A 16173-nucleotide genomic window follows, 5' to 3' on the forward strand; every position below is an offset into this window, starting at 1 on the left:
GGTTTGAATGTGTGTGTGTGTGTGTGTGTGCGCGCGCGTGTGTATATGTACCTTGCTGCTGTGCTCAGCCATCATATGGTAGTTGAGTCCGGCCTTGGACCTGAACTGTTTCTGGCATTGCTGGCACTTCAGGGCATCCTGGAGCTGCAGGGTTAAAGTACAAAGGTCACATTCAGTAACATAGTTCATTGTTTTGTGGCTTTGGGAGGTCCAGCAGTCTAAGATGCTGCCTCTGGTGCATATGTACTGAGCCTGAGTTTGAATCTGACCCACTGACCTTTCAGCAAAACCTCAAAACCTCTCTCCTCTATATTTTACTACTTTGAAATAAAGCATAACGATTTAATACACGGCTAGAATGCCTAACACAGTAAGGCTGGCGAACAAAATCAAACTTTTACTTGCAATCACAGTGATATGTGGTTGATTATCTAATCAACATCGCGCTGGATTAGAGTGTCTGCTAAATAGGAAGAATAAGCAATTGCAGAGCACAGTTGGTATTAATACTGGCCCTTTTTCAGGGCATACTCATCACACCACAGTGCCATTAAACTTCCATCAGTACAGGGTGAAAGGGGGGGTAAGCAATTTTGAACTGCAATAAAAAATTGATTGAAAAGTATTTTGTATTTTATACATTTTAATTTCCAAATTGCAGATTTTAACAGTCTCTTGTTCCACAATGCATTGGATTGTAGTTCAGGCCAGGGAAAACAACACTCGGATGTAGTTTAAATACCGCCCGACACTGCCTATGAGGACAGTACGCTTCTGTTTAGTGTTCCCCAGTATGACCTTCACATGATGAGCTACTGATCCAGCACCACTTCTCCCTTAATGGTCATTGTTAGGTAATCGTCAAGACCAATAACTAGAAAGCAGACGTTTTCATGATGAACTAACAAAGCAATATCGATCGATCGAGCAGACAAAGAGGTTTTTACAGTGACCGTGCTAATGTGGCGATTCTATCACTGCTTAATAGTACTGTCCCTTTATAAGAGGCCTACAGTTCACCAAACAGGCTTAATAAATAACTGTCTCTCATGAGCTTTTTGTACCTTAGTGAAAGGGACTTGGGGGTGGATAGGGGTCATGACCCTTCCACTTTCTGAAATCACATTTTAGTCACCCCCAGTTTTTTTTTATTTCACAGAGATACAAAAAGCAGAGTCAGTGTGCTTTATGATCACGTCGAAACCTTGAAACGTGGAGGCAGGCAAAATGCTGTCTTTTTTGCCAGAGAAAGATGCAAAAGTGAGATGGTCAACTTTCATGAAAGCCTTTCTATACGAAACAGACCTAAGCTTGATGTGTGCCAGGACAATGACTGCTCTCTTTGGGGTGGAGACATGAGCATCTTATCATCAAATACATATCTCTCCTGTAACAGTGTGTATGTTGTGCCTGTAAGTATGTATTATACTGCTAGGCACACATTTCTGAGAGTTGTACATAAGCAGACAGTAACTGCTGTCTTTCTTATGTTGCTAACTAGAAGGCTCAGTGATGTTCCAAACTAGTGTTTATTCTCAGCACTAAGCTAGATGTTATATAACAAGACATCACTAGCTTACAGCTGTGCTAATTCAAATTTCAACTTTTTTGTCAGACAGTGATAAAGCTCTACAGGCATAACATGATCAGTATACAACATCATGCTCATCATACCAGCACAGCGGGGTAAGACAGCCAAGGGAGACAGGTCTTGTGGACCAGAGTGGAATTTTGCAACGTAAACATTTCAGTGAATGGAAGAAGAGTGAACCATCTTTGTTTTAAAATGTAAAGCAGTTAAAGCTACAGTCTGGTATCTTGAAATCTATTTTATGGTCATTTCCGTTGTTCAAACATTTATCTTATTTTTGGATAATAAAAGAAATAATTTTTTTTACATTAAAGTCTTATTCTAAAATGCACTATGTTCCCCGATCAACTGTGTCAATTTTTCAACTGATAAGGAAAGAAAACAATTTAATCCATTTTAGAATAGGGCAGTATCTTAACAAAAGATGGAAAATGTAAAGGGGTCTAAATGGATGTGACATCATACCAGTAGAATACGGTCTCTTATACCATAACTTTAAGCCTATCACTATCATTTAAGATTTGAACAAACCGGTTTATATATATATATTTAGGATTTTTTGCCACTGATCAACACAAAAAATGTAATGGCAACATCCAAGTTGGATGGAGACCTTTGGTGAACAGCAATTTTCAACTCTTTTCCTGGCTTTGACTGGGCCACTCAAGGACGTTCTCAGACGTGCCCCAAAGCCACTTCAGCATGGTCTCTTCTCTGTGTTTTGGTTCACTGTCATGCTGAAGGATGAATCTTAATCTCAGTCCTGTGTGCATCCCCACAGCACCATGCGGTTCCATGACATTTCCATTTTTTGGTGGGGTTCTATTAACCTATTTACCAATGAGCGTTCAAGTTTATATGGTTTGGAGTTGGAAAATGTGCAAAGATATAATAATATGATCAGAATACTCACTTGCCTAATAATTGTGCAAGCAGTGTGTGTATGTATGTAAAGGGTTGTCTTACATCTAGAATTCTATGCACAATAGATCACTCCACAATTTGACTTAGCTTAGACTCTTCTGCAAAGAGTGGGATAAAACATTTAAAAAAGCCAGGAGTGCTAGGCTGATAGAGACATATCCAAACAGAGTTTATCCATTTGTTATTAATAAGATCTTGTTGGTCACAGGATTTTATTTAAAAAGAAAAATGATGTGTACAGATCTCAGCCTTTTCAGTAAGGTTGTGTTGACTTTATATATGTACTGTATGTACCTACACCTCCCTAAGTTAATGTTGTACTGTCTGTCAAAGTGTGCAGCTTTCTCACTTACAGAGTGTGTGATAAAGCAACAGTGTGTACTAAATGTGTGAAATATAATAGATTGTGTGAAATGACATATACATTTTATGTGATACATTTGGGTCGAGTGGGCACAATTTCACAGATTTATTCAGAGAGCTCTGTAAAGCAGTGGGGCTTACATGTAGTAGACTGAACTATAAAACCCCCTTGTGCACAATAACATATGATTGATAAAACTGCTCACATAAGCAAACCTACAGATCTCAAAATTCATCAAAAATATCACCCAAAACAGTTCCTGTACTAGGCTTTTTGTAAATTTTTAAGTATTTCTCTGTAGCCTAAACCAATGCGGGTTCAGTAGATGGCACACAAACCGTTAAAGAAATACCATAACAAACATTTAACCCATCTTTTAGATTAGAAAATATCTGCATACCTTAATGTCTTGTCAATCCATTAATCCAAATGATTCCATGTTTTGTCTTCAAAAACTGTAACTCAAGTAGTACACAGCCTCTAACTGAAACCCAAGCAAAACCATCTGTTGCTGTCTGAAAAGACATCTGTTCCACCTGACCTTAATTTCAAGTCTCACAGACGTCTGAACTGGACCAAATCTCAAACAAAACATACAGTTGGTATCTTACAGGTAATGCAAAATTGTAGTGTATTCAAGGTACAAAAAAAACAAAATTAAGTCTTGAAGTTCCCCTAAGACATTTTGAATGGCCAAGACTCTTCACAGAGCTGGCTGTATGGCCAAACTAAGTAATCAATAAAGGGAGGGAGAACCTCACAGAAGGACAATCATCTCTGCAGCACTCATCAATCAGGCCTTTATCGTAGATTGGCTAGACGGATGTCACTGCTGAGTTAAATGCATATCACATGCTACCTGAAGGACTAAAAGATTATCTTGCCTGAATTATAAATGGTATGTCTGCCAAAAGCAAGGTACAGCACATCACCTGTCTAATCCCATCTCTACAGCAAAGCATGCTGGTGACAGTACCATGCTGTGGGGGTGTTTCTCAGCAGCAGGGTCTGGGAGTCTGGTCCGGATTGGGGGAATGATGAACTGAGCAGAATACAGAGGTCTTTGAAGAAAACCTAATCCAGAGCACACAGATCCTCAGACTGGGGTGAAGATTAATCTGTCAGCACAACAATGACCCAAAGCACACAGCGAAGACAACGCTGGAGTGGAGAATGTCAGTGAATGTCCCGGGGTTCAAGTCCAAAGCCTGGACTTGAACCCCATTGAATATCTGTTGCAAGAACTCAAAGATCTTTAGAGGATCGACAAGAGAGAAACTGTCCAAACCCAGTTGTGCAGAGCCAGTAGAGGAAAACCCAAGAAGACTCAAAACTGTGATTGTTGCCAAAGGCTCTTCTACAAAGTATAAAGTAATACACAGTCTCAATATGCTGGTCTAGAGAATGATTCTGTCCTTCTTCATCAGGCTTTTTTGGTGAACAGCCTCAACACAGTATATTCCTGTGATATTGGACTGCGTTTGAATTTTCAGGCCTACTGAGAATTCTATGCATATGAAATTGCTGACATCAGTGTTTTTAACATACTACTTAGACAACATGTTCAAGCAATATGTTAAATTTCTTATTTGATATTCTAAAAGTGGAGATTGTTGACAAAATAAATGAAATAAAATAAATTTCCGTCTCAAGTTGTGATGCAGCAAGGTAAATAGTTATGGATGAAAATACCTTAAAATGAAAGCTGACAGTCTGCCATGTAACACCGATCACTGTGTAATTTAAAATACAAAGGGCTGGAATACAGAGCCAAAAGAAATACAATCTGTCACTGTCCAAATATTTTTGGAGTTCACTGAACATTGACTTGCTCGCACATTTTATGTTTGAAAGAAAATGAACAGTTTTCCAATCAGTTAGTGTGGTATACATTCAGAATGCAGGTTAAGGTTGACAAACAATTTAACTAGTTGAATTTCCTAAATCTGGATGGATTCCACATTGAATTAAACATCACTTTGCAAGCCAGCATCATGTGATTGGGAGGCTTGATGAAGCAGGTAAACTAGGAGTTTCCTAACATCCTGTGTTAGAGTATAAACAGGCCATACACACACAGCATTACAATACATTGTCCTGTATATAATTAATGTTTACAATATAATTGTAATGAATAGTTAGGCTTATCAAACCATTAATTTTAGGATGGGGCTCTAACCTTCAAAACCTTTTCTCCCCAGGGCCCCTCATTTTACATTTGAAAAATATCATCCTCCCGTCCCTCAAAATAAACAAACTCAAGCTGTTGGTGTAATTAGTATTTCATATATATGCTGGTGGTGTTTAACATTAAATACACCCCTTGATTTACTTCATTTACAATTTTATTGTAGACACTATCTTTAAAAGCAATTTATTAAAGGTCATAGCTAAGCTTCTAGATGATGGAGAGGCAAAAACAAATATATTTCCATTTGCATTTAAAAATATATAAAATAACAATAATTACCCGTCCAATCAAGGTATTTTTTTGTATGGGAACCCTCAAACTAGAAAGGACGAATCCTTCAAAGATAAAATATTTTTTTGCTGGAACAGGGTGTTCAAGCTGGAACGTCGGAAAGGTTGTAAATTTCAATGTGAATATAGGTCATTTAGAATATAACTTACAGCAAGCGTCAACCCCTACAGTATATTGGGGTTTTAGAGTCTCAACACTGAGCGTGAAACCTAATCCTTCATGTAGAGAAATGGAGTCCAGAGGCGATTCTGGGACTAGAGGAGTCGATACGAATGGTGATGAAGATGGCTTCACCCTAAATCAAACTGGGTTATGCCAAACGTATTCAAACTTCAGAAGTCCAACAGAGACAGTATATTGCATGCCATCTGTTGAGGGGATCCTGCTACAAGCAGTAAGATAAATCTGCAGGCTGGAATCTCAAATGAAATGGAAAGATGGCAATATTTCATTTGAGCTGTGAAAACAACGGCTTAGACTGATATAGTTCTCTGGTCCAATCACATTTTGGTCATCCAGCAGATGCTCTTATCCAGAGTGACTTAGAGCAGTGATACATTTTCATCCTTTTCCATACTGCTTTTGGGAATTAAACCAACAATGCTGGCATTCTAAGCAACAATGCCAGAAGGTACCATCCACCAATGTCTCAGAGTTGATTGACAGTTCTTAGATCCACTAACCTTTTGACAGATCTCCATGTGCTTCTTGAGGCCTGAGACGGTCTTCCTGGTGACAATGGAACAGGTAGGACACACAACCTCCCCCCGCTCTGAGATGGCATGATGCCAATGAGCATCTGCTGGACTACCTGCATGGGGGAAAAATCAATCAATCAAGCAATTAACCAATTAACCAGAAAATCTATTAACCAATTGATACTAGTTCTAATTCGACCACTCAAAGCAGTAAAGCTGTATACCAGGAAATAATTTGAGTGATGGTATTTGACTTGGCACTATATACAGAAATACATCAGTACCGGAGGTGAGGGGTGGTGGGTCTTTCTGTGAGGCTGGGCCAGGGTGCTTCCTCTGGGGCTCCTCGTTACTCAGACCCCCTTCTGATTTCTTCACACGACCAGCCTTCAACTTCTCCTCTGCTTTGTTCAGACCTGGAACATATATAGTGTGTGACAGTGTGTACACGCCTACCATACGTATGACTGCATGTGTCAGGTTCAGTGAAAGGAAAAAAGGTCACAGGGTCTCATGACATTTCCAGTCAGAGTTATTAAAGACAGCCTAGATCTACCCACAGTCTCCAAGGTAGAAATGGAAGACACCAGTGATTGGAACGGCATTACACCCTTCATGCTTCAGCTGCGTTTCACTAGAAATGAGCGTTGTTGTCGACGTCAAGTGAGAGAGCAAAGGAGGGAAAGAGAGAGGTTGATGCTGACTAAGAGAAATATATATAATGGGAAGTTGAGGAAGAGGAAAAGAGAGACAGGGAGGGAGGGAGACAGTCGTGTAATGTGCAGTGCTGATTGTGAATCACTGAGCTTGGAGACAAGTGGCGCAGAGAAGAAAAAAACATTTTATGAGATTTACACTAGCTAGTTCTGACCTTTTCCCCAACTAACTGGTCTTTCATTTAAACAACCACATCAGATCAAAAAGATCAAGTCCAATCTTTTTGAGGGCTAATCTAATTGGTCCAGAGACAAAGTGGAAATTGGGCTGCCTTTCTAAAAGCTGCCGTTGCCTCTAATAAAACGGATAGGATATGAAACACCTCTCTAGTCCTCCCATTAGGGCAAGGAGAGAGGCCGTCTGTACAAAAAAACCTGGGGGTGGGGGGGGGCTCTCAGATGCCAAACCAAGCTTATGATCTTGCAGTGGTCTGATGAGGGAGTTTTATTTCAGTGAGAGAAGCGACAAACAGTAGGGGGAGGGGTCTACCTTTCAGGCCGAATGTCCCAGAGATGGAGGGTTGCTCTCCGGTGAACTTCTTAGGAGTTTTCTGCTTCCGTCCTGGCTCAAAAGGAGAACCGAGAGCAGGGAAAGGTCAAACACACTGGGTCCTCATTGACCAATGTCATACCTTCACAATGCAAACAAAGAGCCTTATTCCTTCTAATATTGTTAAAAGTATTATTCTGAAGTTCCTCCTTATGTTTTTAAGGGGTTAATATCTCATTTTTATTTCATATTTTACTCTTACTGTGCCTCGTCCTCTCATTGTCTTCATCAGGGTACGATGGGGGAAGGCTGCCAGCCTCACCCTCGCTCTCGCTACCCCCTGGGGTGTTGGGCGACGTGTCTGACGAGGAGGCCTTTTGCTGGGGGGGGTGACTGGGCGTGTACAGTTTCCTTTCGCCCCTCTGGCGTGCACACTCCCCGTTCTGGGACGGGCTAGACACCTCCTGGGTCTTCTTGACTTTGAAGAACACTGGCGACGGTGGACTGTTCTCCATAGGTCTGGACCGGGAAGACACATTAGTTAAATAATGTAAAATATATTCTCAGGAAAGAGCTTTTACTAATAGAGCAGTGGGCCAGTTCAAGCCCAGGCTGCAGCGTGATGCACTGGATGCAGCAATTTAGAACACTGAAACAGGTACAATCACATGGATACCGTATATTCATTTGAATGCACTTACAACAGTAACAGAATAATCCTGCAGTGACAGGAACATGTGAATTATTCTGTGGATTATAGGTCATGGAAATTGTAGGGGTTGATGATTTTTTTCTCATCTTCTCACTCAACTTCTTCACCAGACAAACTAAATTCCTTCAGGAAATCTTGAACGAAAAAATAACCACACAGAAAGTGAGATGCTAAATTGGAGGCGGGGTTCTCTGTGGGCAACACAAGTATGACTTTCAACTAGGGGTAGACCGATTAATCGGTGCCAATAGGATGTTTTACGAACTATTGCTATCGGCAGAACTTGGCTACGATGGTGGCTGATGGCTACTCAGCCTCCAATGGTCACTTGCGACTGGAGGCTCCATACATGAAGTCAAGGTAATGTCACTGTGTACTGTACCTGACATCATTCATGTTTAAATGAAAGTCAACTTTAAGACAGCGTTATTCGTTTTTATTAGCATGTTAAGGTTATTGGTTATAGACTGACATTATTAATGCATTAGACAACTGCTGCTCTGCCGAAAGCATGCGCTCTCTGTTTCGCTAGCCAGCATGGTTGTTAGAATTTGGCTAACCGTAATTGCAAGCCTAGCACAACTATGGGCCAATTGAAAATGTGTGCGTGTGATTAACTTCTGATAGTAACCGAAACAACTGTATAGGACCCTTACTTGATTTCATGGGACACGAGTGCTGGCACAGTGCGCTGTAGATGGGCTGCCGTAAATGCACGGCAGACTTTAAATTCGTTTTTTCAATGTAGACTAAATCAGAGATATTTTCTTAGAAAGCAATTCTCCCACTCGATGAAAAAACCTTCAACGCGTTTTTCTGGCGATGGGGTAAGAAAACCTGGGCTAAACCTTGCGGTCCCGGGGTAAACGTTGGATCGCTGAAACAGCTAGTCTGACAAGTGACATTCAAGTAGTATCGGTCATGAAAGTTAATTTTTCCGAATATACAACGCAACACTGTCTTTGTTCACGATACAAGACAGGGAGGAAAAGAAACCATTCAACTTTTAATTTTACTTATCAATGTAGTGTTCTCCCTTCCAAATACTCCAGCCATGTAACTATACATTCATGAAATTAAATCGCACACGGGTCCTCCTTCCCCCGGGAATATGCACGAACATTAATGGTTTCTATTTTATATCCATACATTCTGCGCCATCTAATTAGGAAATATGGTTGGAAATGACAAAATTATACTTATTATATTAGTCAAAATATTTTACACACGCCTGATTGTTTTTTTTTTCTTTTGTCGATCAGATCTGATCCGCCTTAAATTAGCGACTGAAATGCGTTTTCTATTAAATAACAATGTTGAAAAATGAGTCCACATTATGGTGCATTTCAAAACAATTTTAAACTAGGTTAAATCATACTGAAATTTAGAAGCAAACGAGTTTCACTAAAAGATCTGCGCCTATAACTTTACGCAGAGACATCAAACACTTCTGATCCCATGGCCTAGACATCCTATGTACATTGACATCATTCGCATGGTATTTGTTAAGACGTCTCTAATATTGGCTTCAAAATCCCTTATTCAAATTGGATACATATTGGGCAAAAAGATAGTTGGCTCAAATTATTGCAGGCAATTATGTCATATTTGCGACAGCCCTAGTTGTAACTTATATACACATTTAGCAAAAATCGTGAAGAGTTAATTCTGCTGACTAATTTAAATAAAAAACATTTGTTGGATCAAAGTGTTTGTATTTTATGCCTGTTTAAATGCAGGCTCTTATATCGCTATTTAAAACATATATCCTGTAGCTGTACTATACTGCCAGATTTCTGAAATTTTAAAGGCCATATCGGCAGTGAAAAAAAGGCTAATGTAAACTCTGATGTACAGTAGCTCCCACCCACAGAGTTATTTTGCATACTAGAATCATTCAGTTTGATGTTCAATTCCAGATTTATTTAATAAGGTATTTACTTTGACTTAGATGTTCAGTTCAACAGTTATCCTGTTTCTAATAAAGTCAAAGATTGTTAATTTCCGACAGTGTGGGGGGTGGTATCGGCAGATAAATCGTCTATCTCCCTTTTCCTGCTCCAAACTATCGTGCTTATATGTACCTTCGAAAATCCACTATCGGTCGACCTCTACTTTCAAGCATATCAACCCTTGTAAGGGTGACAACAAGATGGCACCTCAGGCCGCGTCATCAGAACAATGCACAGATAAACTAAAGGGAGCATTTACCGTCATTCAAATGTTCCCAGTCTGTCACCCCTCCTGCTTTAAGATGTCATCTACTGTTATAATAGCCACAGGTGAGCAGGAACTACTTTGGTACTCATGAAGTCCTTTATGAGCCTGTTCAAGGACCACATCGCCACATTCCTTATAGAAAAAATCTAAAAACTTCAAGTTCCACTATGTGCACATCGCAACCTCCTCCACCTGAGGCCGCTGAACAAACTCTGTTCACTTTTTTTTTTTTGACATTCCAAACGTTGCAATGCTTTTTAAACCTCTAATACACTATACTATAGGTTTTGTCTAATGCGCAGGAGAATTTGAAAATAATGCCCAACCCGTGTCACCTTTTCTTCACGGCCCCCTTCACAGGGGTCTTCTGCGTTTTGGGCTCAGGCTTGGTCTCCATGGTAACCCTCTCGGGGTGGTTCCACAATTTGTGCTTCTGGAGGCGGACCTTAGTGGCAAACACCGCCTCACAGTCCGGACAGCCGTGACTCAGCTTCTCCGATAGGGTGGCCTGGAAGATGGAGAAAGCAAGAGGGAGCTGGTTAAAGAGAGAAAGCGCTGGATGTAGGGCACTGATAGGAAAGGTGGGACCGGGGCAAAACAGATGGGTTTAGCTAGGGCGTATGGCAATAAGGGAGATCAGAAGGATGAGGAGGGAGATGAAGGGTGAGGCTAGTCATGTCTTACCCCCTGGCAGCGTTGGTAGTGGTATTTGAGGCCATAGATGCTGGGGAACTCTAACCAGCAACCTGAACACGGACACTTGACCCTGGACCTCCTCTTGAACTCATCCTTCCACTGGACCATCATATTAGCCTGTAGTGACATGACATTACACATCTTTCACTAGGGATTCACGGTGAAATAAAATATACAGGAAACCAAAAGAAAATAGACTTTTGGAAAAGTTAAGTTACTGCATCATTCTTGTTTGGAACAATTGGTTGACTATACTTTATCTAACAGGACAAAATGCGAACTTATAGTGAATCTAACAGTGAAGAGTCTGGTCTGTGTTGCTTAAAAAGGTGCAACAGAAAACTTTACAGGGAAATGTAATTCAAATTCGATAAAACTACGATTAACTGCGGAACCCTATCTTTCTTATTGATATATAGACTAAGACACACCAAACTTAGCTCAGATGCATCCTGGGTCTCTTGAACACACTGAGATGTCTCTAGAACTAACTTGGAATCCACCTGTGTCAAATTTAACTGATTGGACATGATTTAGAAACATTCCTGTCTATGTGAGGTCCAACACTTCAACACAGTGCATGTCAGAGCAAAAACCTAAGCCATGAAGTCCAAGTACTCCATCAATCAGGCCTTAAATTTAGAGTGGCTGGACTGAAAGCAGAAATAAAAGGCAAATGACATGCTGTCTGGAGATTTCCAAACTGCACTAACACAAGTCTGAGATCATAAGGAAAAAGTAGTAGGCAGGAATACCAAGCATTACATCCGGCAAAAACAAGGTACTGTATCACTCATCACTTGGCTAATAACATCCCTTCAGCGAAACATGGTGATGGAAGCATCAATCTATCTGGATTTTTCTCAGTGGCAGAGACTGAGAGACGGGTTTGACAAAAGGATTAGCAGAACAAATACAAAGAGATCCTTGAAGAAAACCTGATGCAGAGTGCACAGGACCTGAGACTGGGGCAAAGATTATTCTTTTTGCACAACAATGACAAGAAGCCCACAGCGAAGACAACACTGGAGTAGCTTTGGAAGAAAAGAGTCAGTGAATGACCTTGAGTGACCCAGACAATGCAATGACTTGATGCCCTTTGAGGCTAACCATTCTGTCAAACATATTGCTTGGAAATAAACTTAATAAGATATGAAGCTAATGTAACAATTTCCATGATTTAACTGTGTTACAGTTCATATAAGGAAATCAGCCAATTCATAAAAATGAATTAGTGCTTAATCTATGGATTTCACTCATGACTGGGAATACAGATGTGTGTGTGTATGGAAAGTGTTCTATTTCAGCTCACAAAAAATGTGACCAACGCCCATGTATAATTTATATTTTTGTTCAGTGTGTTATCTGTCTATCCAGGAACTTGTTGTATTATCATTTAAATTGCGCACATATGGAATTCAGACGTGTACTAAACAGAATGCTGTAGATGATGAAAGACATAAAGGAGCAGATTTCAGGAGCAATACAAAACAGTATGTTTGGGAATGATACTGATTGTGAAAGAGCTTCCTGACAGTTTCGTGAACTGTATTTAGCTATTCAAAGTAAAGTGACTCAGATGGTCACAATGCTTCTTGTCACTGCACTAATAATGTACTGCTGTTGTACATTATATAACCCTGAAAGATTATTCTAGAAATGTTAACTTGTATGGGAGTACGACCAATAAAATGTAGCTCCTGAAGTTTCCAAAAATGTATTTTTGTTAATAGTGAAATCAAATCTTTGAGCTAGTCAGGAAAAACAACTGTAATTTTGTCCTGAGCTAAGGCAGTTAGCCCAAATTGCTCCCAAATCGTTGCTGTAAATGAGATTGTGATCTCCTTAACTTACCTGGTGAAAAATAAGGTAATGTTTTGCACTTTCTTTCTTTGGTTTCACCAGATAAATGTTTGATTTGGAGATAACACTTTACCACTGGACAGCAATGAGAGAGCTGGAAGAAAGGATAACAGCGACTCACAGGGATGCTCCTCAGCTCATGTACTTCAGCCCTGGGACGCCCTTTCCTTTTGCCCTCACCTCGTTCACTAAGAGGAGGACCTGGAAGAACAGAAAAGGGAGGTGGGGGACAAATAATGGGGTAGTTAGACTGTTTACTGAAATATTGGTTCAATTCTCAACCCACACACCCTTCCATACAGCTCAGTCAGAGTTAAAGTGACATTTTATTTTATTTAAGTAAAAACTGGTAATGCCATGATAAAAAACGTGAATAAGTTATATCCATTTGAAAGGAGTCGAACAACAAATCCAACATGGCAGTTACAGCAGATTTAAATATAGCAAACCTCTAACATTTAAAAATATTTGTCAGTGTTTGTACCAAAAACGGTGGAACAAAAGCACAGAGCACAGAAAAGTGGTATTATTGGGCACTGATTCAACTTCACGCACTTGTAAAACACCTGCTTGGGAACAGAGAAACAGTCACAGCGCTAGATAAAGAGGGGAGAAAAAACGTTATGTGTAACCATGGCGATGGGTTAAAGACTGTTTAGCTGTATGAGAGTATGTTTGTTTCTTTGCATTTAACCATGCCTGCGTTTACATGCATGTGTGTCAGTGTGCATGCGTCAGCGCGTGTGTGTGTGTCTGTGTAAAAGCCATTATTTGCTGAGCCAAATAAATTACCTATAAATCACCACAGCATCTCTGACACAGCACACAGTGGACTTTCTCTTGCTCCCCCCTCCTTCTCTCCACATACATAGCGCTTACACCACTTTCTCCTTATCTCTTTTCCCACTCCAGACAATCTATCTCTACCTTTCATTCCCCCCCCTCTCCGTCACTGACCCCCCCCCCCCCTTCTCTCTTTCCATGGATAAGAAGGGCAGGCCGGCTCATAATGTCTCTCATTTTCCCCGCCGCAATTACGTATCTGCTCTAACAGGCCCCCACAACAAAACACTCAGGTCCGAAAAGGCCTATGAGGAAGGAAGTGAGGAGGACAGAGGCACAGGGGGCTGATTCACTGGCAATCAGAGGGAGAATAACAGTAAAGAGGTATAACAGCAAACAATACATCCAGTGCAATTATTGAGTAACTTGCAATCATATTCAGGTCCTCAATCAAATATTGTTTCATAATTTTGGGAAGTTGCTTAACTGTTCATCTGCCTCCAAAAACTTTACATTCAGGAACACATGGTAACAAAATAAGCTGTTATCCCCAAACATCTTAACATTATTGATTTATTTTGCAGAAATATATAATATACATTTTGCTGAATTAGCCAAAGAAATATATTCTAGCTTTTTACTGCCCAGCCCAGGTAAACCTAAGTCAATCGAAGCATACTAAGAAATAATAAAAAATCCTCACCTCAAAATGGCTGTTAAATTATCATGGTAATGGAATAGTTACATAATATTACATATTCTAAATAAGTCAGTGACTAAACTTATAGCTTTTCTACTTTGCTGCATTTTATAGTTTCCTCAGGAATACTTCTAAAGGGGTTTACTGGTTATTAAACCGAATCGGATCTGACACAGTCACAGACACATAATTCCATGAATCAGAGGAGTGACTAAACATCTCACCACTTACTCTACCAGGTGCAATGTCTTGTCAAATCTTGTCAAATACCTCAAAGGAGCAGTTGACCAGCATCTGTTTATGATAACACACCATAACAAATTGCCTCAGTCCAGGATCCAAACATTAAACTGCCGGAGTGTAATGCCACTTAGAAGACTGTCATTACAGCAGACATCAATGATATGGCCACTAAGTTCACAAGCACAACACAGGATTTCCCAAACCACAAGACTCTACCGACCACAAAGACAAGTTGGCTTCATGGAACCACCAAGCCCAGCTACACCAACAAAGAAACTGATAATTCTGTATCTTCTGAATCCTGATCCCCTGAAAATCTTGAATACATACACAGTCAAAGCTAGGCCTTTCAAATAAAGCTGTTGGTTGGTTTAATGATTGTCTTTGTGCTGGATCACAATGTGTACAGATTGATGGCTTGACTTAATCTCCATCCTTCTTTCAACACTGGAGCTTGGCAGGGTTAAATGTTTTGGGCCTTATTTTTTACATTTACCTAAATTACTTGTGTTAAGATGCTTCTGAAACATCAATATATAGATCACACCATCATCCTTCGTTTAGTCCCACATAAAAATTCAAATTGCAGAAAGCATTTCATGTCATCCAACGTACACCACTTTTGGGTCAAATTGGTTTGAAGAGCAGGGAAAACCAAACAAATGCCATTCTCAAGATCATATACACTGCTACAAATAATTAAGGGAACACATATCACACATCGATGAAGATATATACTAAAGATCAAAATCTTTACTGTACATTGTGTAATTCGTTGAGAACAAGATGATGTAACAACGGTCAATGGAAACCAAAATCAACTACAGACTCAGTTGGATTTAAACTCACACTGAAAATATATAATTAAAATCACAGCCTGTTCCAACTTGTGTGAATTTCATCACGGAAACTCATAATGTTACTCAGTAGTGTGTATGGTCCCTCTATGTGCCTGTATGCACTCCCGACAATGTCTGGGTATACTCCTGATGAGACGGCAGATGGTGTCTCCTCCCAGACCTGGATCAGGGCATCAGTGAGCTCCTGGATAGACTGTGGTGCTACTTGGTGGTGTCGGATGCACCAATACATAACATCCCAGAGGTTCTCAATTGGATTCAGGTCTGCAGAACGTGAGGGCCAGTCAATGGCATCAATGTTTTCATCATCCAAGAACTGCCTACACACTATGGACACGAGGCCCGGCATTGCCCTGCACCAGCAGAATCCCAGGGCCCACTGCACCGCTGCAAGGTCTGTTGGTTAGCACATGGAGATCTGTGTGACCCTCCAAGGATATGCCTCCCCAGACCATCACTCACCACCGCCAAACTGGCAGCAAAATTTTCACCATGGCGTCTCCAGACTCTTTCACTTGTGACGTACTCAGTGTGAACCTGCAGTTCTGTGACGAGAACGGGGCGCTATTGTCAGAATCATGCACACCAGTAGCCTGCAGGAGGTAATTTTGTAGGGCTCTGGCAGTGCTCCTCCTGTTCCTCCTTGCACAAAGGAGCAGATACCTGCAGCTGGGTTGATGCCCTTCTATGGCCCTGTCCAGCTCTCCTTGTATAACGGCCCATCTCCTGGTATCTCCTCCATGCTCTTGAAACTGTACTGGGAAACACAGCAAACCTTCTTGCAAGTATGGATGTTCCTTCCTGGAGGAGCCGGACTACCTGTGCAACCTG

The 16173-nt window shown here is 40.6% G+C and overlaps 1 protein-coding gene across 5 annotated transcripts in view; it reads right to left on the reverse strand.

The window, feature by feature from the left end:
• The window catches only part of znf512b (zinc finger protein 512B), a 51753-nt gene that overhangs the window by 18036 nt on the left and 17544 nt on the right, over window positions 1-16173 (reverse strand). For 3 of the 5 annotated variants that reach the window (XM_010875826.4, XM_010875825.4, XM_010875828.4), the window contains exons 4-11: window positions 12878-12957; window positions 10882-11010; window positions 10533-10705; window positions 7528-7784; window positions 7266-7343; window positions 6344-6475; window positions 6045-6172; window positions 52-144 (exon numbers count right to left, since the gene is read on the reverse strand). In XM_010875826.4, coding sequence (XP_010874128.1) covers window positions 52-144; window positions 6045-6172; window positions 6344-6475; window positions 7266-7343; window positions 7528-7784; window positions 10533-10705; window positions 10882-11010; window positions 12878-12957 — 1070 coding nt within the window. The remainder of the gene's footprint in view (window positions 1-51; window positions 145-6044; window positions 6173-6343; window positions 6476-7265; window positions 7344-7527; window positions 7785-10532; window positions 10706-10881; window positions 11011-12877; window positions 12958-16173) is intronic. The other 2 variants (XM_010875827.4, XM_010875829.4) reach the window with 1 other exon arrangement.

This window comes from Esox lucius, chromosome 12, assembly GCF_011004845.1.
Source record: "Esox lucius isolate fEsoLuc1 chromosome 12, fEsoLuc1.pri, whole genome shotgun sequence".
In the NCBI taxonomy this organism is placed as follows: domain Eukaryota; kingdom Metazoa; phylum Chordata; class Actinopteri; order Esociformes; family Esocidae; genus Esox; species Esox lucius.